The sequence below is a fragment of the Cinclus cinclus genome, chromosome 13 (assembly GCF_963662255.1).
Source record: "Cinclus cinclus chromosome 13, bCinCin1.1, whole genome shotgun sequence".
NCBI lineage: Eukaryota > Metazoa > Chordata > Aves > Passeriformes > Cinclidae > Cinclus > Cinclus cinclus.
Genome location: NC_085058.1, coordinates 14,193,967 through 14,199,355, shown reverse-complemented (window position 1 = coordinate 14,199,355; position 5,389 = coordinate 14,193,967). Strand labels below are relative to the sequence as shown.

General features: G+C 57.0%; 1 protein-coding gene across 1 annotated transcript; it reads right to left on the bottom strand.

Moving 5' to 3' along the window:
- Positions 1-1,180: 1,180 nt before the first annotated feature.
- On the bottom strand, positions 1,181-4,521 carry HAPLN3 (hyaluronan and proteoglycan link protein 3). Its single transcript, XM_062501453.1, has 4 exons — positions 4,395-4,521; positions 3,777-4,148; positions 2,355-2,657; positions 1,181-2,173 (listed from the first exon to the last, which is right to left on the bottom strand). The coding sequence occupies exons 1-4, from the start codon at positions 4,519-4,521 to the stop codon at positions 1,893-1,895; spliced, it is 1,083 nt and encodes a 360-aa protein (XP_062357437.1). The 3' UTR covers positions 1,181-1,892.
- Positions 4,522-5,389: the final 868 nt, after the last annotated feature.

The window sequence follows — 5,389 nt, the reverse complement described above, 5'->3', positions numbered from 1 at the left end:
AGCGGGGCGAGAGACCGAGGGGGAACGCGAGAAAGAGAGATTTTTAACGGAACAGTTATATTAACAGAGTTGATTTCTTCTTTTTGTTGTTGCTTTTTTGTCATATAAGGAAAAAAAATTATATTAAAGACAAACCCACCTTTGTGTATATATATAAAAAAATTGTTTTTCCAAGCACCAAAGCAAAACGAATTAGATCTCAGTATTTTTACTAACCGTCCGGTTCCAATTATCTTCGTGCCTTTGGGGACAGGGAGGGGGGTGGGTTTGCAAAGGGCAGGGGGTTAAGTTAAATAATAAAGATGATTATTTTTTCCTGATTTTATCCACGAACAATGTAATTATTTCTGTTATTTAATCTCCAGGGTGAACAGCACCTTTTGGGGTTTTATTTTTTTTTCCAGAATCCTTCTACTGCTGCGGCACGTCAGGACGGGTGGGGAGGGCCGGGGGGCTGTGGTGGAAGGAGCTGTGGGAGGAGGGAGGCTGGGGGGATGCTGAGACCCGGGATCCGGGTGCTGGAGGCTGTGGCCCCTCTCTGCTTCCCCACTGCCCCCTCTGCAGAGCAGCACCCGTCCTGGCACAACGTGCTCTTTCCAGGGGACCGTGCGGGGCACCAGCGTTCCCTGCACCTATTTATATTTTTGAACATATCCTATTTTGAAAGAATGATAAACAATAAAGAAAGCGAAATCGGAATGGGCACTTTGTCAGTGTTGGTTTTTTAGGGAAGAGGGATGTCTCGTGGGCTGGGAGGAGAGGGGTCTCCCGTGGCAAGGCAAAAAGGAAGGAAGGGGAACCCAAAGAGGGTGCTCCAAGCTACACAGGAATGGAGGAGCCCCAGGCAGCACCTGAGGGACCGCGGAGGTGGGAGGGGTGTTCCAGGACCCCGCTGAAGAAGGACCCTGGAGTAGGATAGTGCCCTCCCTGTTCAGCTCTCAGTTTGGGAGGGAGTTAACCCACATGCCTAAAACCCATCTCAAACCCATGGTCAGCAGGAACTGTTTTACCTTCCAGCTTTCAGTCCTGACACCCAGGGGGTCAATTAACACTCACTAATGAGGGAACACAAGGCCCTTGCAGGAGCTGAGCTGAGCCGGCACTAATGAGACAATGCTCAGCCAAGGATGAGGCAACCAAGGGTTCCCAAATCCCTTCTCCATAACAGACCTTTCTCTTGTGTTGGGGCAGAGATGGGGACACAGCCATGTCACTCCAGGGCTTTCTCCACCATTTTATTAGAAGATGTCCAGAAAAACACATCTTTTCATAGCCAATGCTCAAATAAAGAAGGCACCAGAGTTCAAATGGAGTCCAGGCAAGGGGCACATAGAGATAAGGCACTCGTGCTCCAGCAGGAACAGGCACAATGGCATCCTTCAGCAGGACACGGGTGCGGCTGAGGGAAGAGGGGCCAGGATGCAACCGAGATACCTGCTCTCTGCTCTGGCCAAATCCAGCCTTGCCTCAGTCCCTCCTGGCCTTGTCTCGTGAACTCAGAGGCAGGACCAGCTTGGAAGGGCAGGTGGGTGTCAGTGTCAACCTGCCACTGCAGGAAGGGGCCACCACCCATGGGGTGGCACGGCCAAGTGGGGTGACAGCAGTAGTCCCTGAAGATCATCCTTGCACACGTCCCACAGCAGGGACTGTCCCACACTGCCCAGCTGGCAGCCACCCCGAGCAGCTGCAGGTTCCAGCTGCTGAGCAAGATATGGAAAATATAAAGGAAGGAAACAAAACAAACAAACAAAAAACAACAAACAAACAAATGAAAAAACTTCCCCCTATCCCACCTCCCCCCAGTAATCCCAAAAAAGCCCTTGGAAACGCCCAACGCTGGGCACTGGCAGGCTGGAAACCTCCTTCGTCCAAGAAGGATACCTCCTGGCTCCTTATCTCTCTCTGTAGCAGAAGACTCCAAACCTGCCCTTGCTGGGGAAGCCGAAGCTGCGGACACCGGGCTCCGCGGGGCCACAATTGGCCCGGGGCGTGACAATGGGGTAGCGGACACTGCCATCTGCCAGCCAGCCGGCATTGCAGCGGTCCAACCCCACGAACTTCCAGGCGGAGTACAGCTGCCCCACCCGGGCGATCTCGGCCCCTGCATCCTGGCAGCTCTGCTTGGCCTCCTCCAGCGTCATCCCAGCCAGGCGGCCCAGGTAGAAAACCTCTCCTAGGAAGGAGAGCGGAGCGTGAGAGGGAAGCATCAGTGCTGAGCATCATCCCGAGCATCCTCATCTGGAGCATCGCTGCCTAGAACAACCCTACCCCGGCCAAATCTTTTGCCTTAAGAGGGATGGACGAACAGCCCCCATCCCCAGCATCCCAGCCCCCTTCCCTGGCCCAGAACGCACCTTTGAGCGCAGAGGAGAAGCAGAAAGCATCAAAGCGGTGGAGATGCCGGTGGCGCTGGCCGTAGCTGCGGATGCCCGGGGCGAGGTGAACGCCCCCGCAGGGCTTGCGGGGCAGGCGGATGGGGTACTGCACCGTGCCATCGGCCAGCCAGCCCGCGTTGCACCAGTCCAGCCCCTCGCTCCACGCCTGGAAGAGCTGGTTAAAGTTGGCGAGGATGGCACCTTGGTCTTGGCACGCTTGCTCGGCTTCGTGGAAGTTGAGCTTGTACTGCCCGCGGGGAGGCTGGTAGGGGAACACGATGCCTGGAGGCAGACGGGACATTCAGCTGGCTTCGTGGGCAACCCACCCAACCCGAGCCCAGCCACAGCAGGAGCCATAGGGGTCCCTGACCCTTGTCAAATTCAGGCTCTAGGACAGGGACCACCTCAGTGTGGCGGAGACAAGGCTCAGGCATGCAGGGATGGGGCCGCTCCGGACATGCAGGGGCCAGCAGCGAGTTGCCAGCGACATCTGGTGGCACAGGGACACACGGGCTCGGTCCTGGGGACACAAGGACCCCCTCACGGGGACAGCACCTGCATATACAGGGATGCACAGACTATAACGGGGACGCAGGGACCACCACCACGGGGTTGTATAGACCACGGTCCTGGGAACACACGGACAGTGGTCCCAGGGAGGCATGGACCATCCCTGCGGGAATGGAGTGATCACAGTCATGGAGATGCACAGGCTTCAGGAACAGGGATACGAAGATCAGCATCATGGGGACAAATCCACCATGATCACAGGGGACATATGGACCACCAGCATGGGGATGAATGAGCCTCTTTTGTGGGGACGGATGGACAACAGAACCACGGGCATCACCACTTTGGATACAGTCACAAGGACTGGTCACTGCGGGAAGCAGAGTCCAGGGACCAAGGGGGTGGGGCAGGGACAAGTAATGGGGACATTTCCACAGCTCTGAGCTCGAAAGCAATGTCAGGGCTGAGTCATATCCCTCATGACAAGTGAGCAAAAGAGGCTGGACCAGTCACCAAGGATCATCACAAGATGCATAGGGATATCCAGAACTGGGAGGGGAGAGGAGGGGACAGCTCCACAGCACAGTGGGAAGTTGGGTGGGAAAAGGCAGGAAATGCTGCAGCCCTAGTGTCACTCCCAACTCTGACTCCAACAAGCACTCTTGGTGTCCCAGCTGGGCAGACAGCTCTGGACTCACTCACTCCTGAGGCCACAGAGCAAGACAGCCCCAAGCTACTGCCCCATCACACCAAGCATCCCAGCCCCTTTCCGCCATGACCAAGCTCCCCAATCCCCCTGGCTTGCTATGTCCCCAAAGGAGAAAGTACCACAGGAAGGCCAGGCTCACTGGCTTGGCACAGAGGGTCATGTGGACCCCAGCATGCCCCCACCTTGCAGCCAGAGGTCCACAACATCACTCTCATCCTCCAGCCCATCAATGACCTCACAGCGGTATTTGCCATCGTCCTTCAAGTGCACATCACTGATGACCAGCGAGGCCTCATGGCGGCTGGCCTGACGGATGTGAGCACGGCCTTTGAAGTCCCCAAAGGCCATGTAGGTCTTGCCAATGGCCACCAACACATCCTGCTCTTTGGTGTAGTCGTCCCGCAGCTTGGACCACTTGATGCGGATTTTGCGCTTAGGTCCCAGGTCAGGCTCGTAGCGGTAATGGCAGGGCAGAGTGACATTGGCACCATTGTAGCTGTACACAGGGTCTTTGGAGGTTTCCACCACCAGTCTGGCTCCGTTGAAGTAATCCACTGGGAGGAAGAAGGAAGGTGTAATGGGCAGGTCAGAATCCAGGGCTGGGCAGCATTCCCAAATCTTCCCTCCAGCCACCACCTCTTCTACCATGAGCATCCTCCAAGTATCTCTGGAGCATTTCCACCTGCCCCTCTGGGCTCCACATCCCACCAAGTGATGGCTCTCCACCTCACCCAGAGACAGAGGGGTACTTCAGTCTCCTGTGACAACCTGCCAGCCCCCATTGTCCCCGATATACCTACCTTTGTCCTGCCCATCACCATTGTCATTCATGATGTGGTTGTAGTAGAAGCCGTTGTAGAAGGGGCGGTAGGAGCCATTGGCCATGCGCAGCAGGGTGGCCTTCAGGAGGAGTGGGAGCAGCAGCATGGCTGGAAAGCGAGGCTGAACCCTGGGCCCGGGCTGCAGAGAGGGAAAGGACTCCTATGATACTCCCAAAGGACTCCTGTGACACCCCCAAATAGCCAGGAGAAAGCTAGCACTGCCTGGAAGTGATGCCAAGCAGACTTTACACCGGGATACAAGGTAGGGTGGGAAGAGCCAGCAGAGCAGTGTGCCTGCCTACAGGGGAGAGTGCAGGCAACCTGAGTCGTGTCCCCAGATCCGCCCCCCAGCCGGTGCTCCCAGTCTCCTCCATCCTCATCCTCCCGCCTGGCTCACACCACACATCACCACATTCACCACTGCTGCCCATGGTGGGGGTGCCCATTGGCGGGGAGCACCTGGCCCAAGACCAAGTCGGGGATGAGGCCGCTGGAGAAATGGGATCCCAGGGTGTCCTTTGAACAGGGAGCACTGGGAAAACATCACATAGGGGTGCAGTGGAAGAGAGGGGGCTGAGCCCCACTGTTAAGCAGCAAGCTCGGTTTACGGAGGCAGCCGAGCGTGCAACCCGACCAAGGAGTGAGGGAGAGAGCTCGGGCTGCCCCGGCTGCCCCGGATCCAGACAAAGACCGGCAGCACTCGCTGTTCTGGCCAAGGACCCCCTAGTCCAACCCAGGACTGTCGTTCTGTATCACAGACATGGCTGGCACCGACCCCATGCAACACATTTGGCTGCCAAAGCACGTCCCATGGGACGGGGAAGACTGGCTGCCCCACAGCACCAGAAATGTGCACTGCCCCGAGCTCTGGGGGTCAGGACACCAAAGGGTGCCCTGCACGGGGCTCACCCACGGTGCCACCAGCTGAACTGGCTACTTGTGAGCATTCTCGGAGCCGGCAGAGGGGGCCCGGC

Coding starts and splice junctions, on each gene's coding strand:
- HAPLN3 (XM_062501453.1), bottom strand. CDS start 4,521: ATGCTGCTGCTCCCACTCCTCCTGAAGGCCACCCTGCTGCGCATGGCC. Junction 4,149..4,394: donor TGGTGATGGGCAGGACAAAG/GTAGGTATATCG, acceptor TCTTCCTCCCAG/TGGATTACTTCAACGGAGCC. Junction 2,174..2,354: donor CTTCTCCTCTGCGCTCAAAG/GTGCGTTCTGGG, acceptor TCTCCTTCCTAG/GAGAGGTTTTCTACCTGGGC.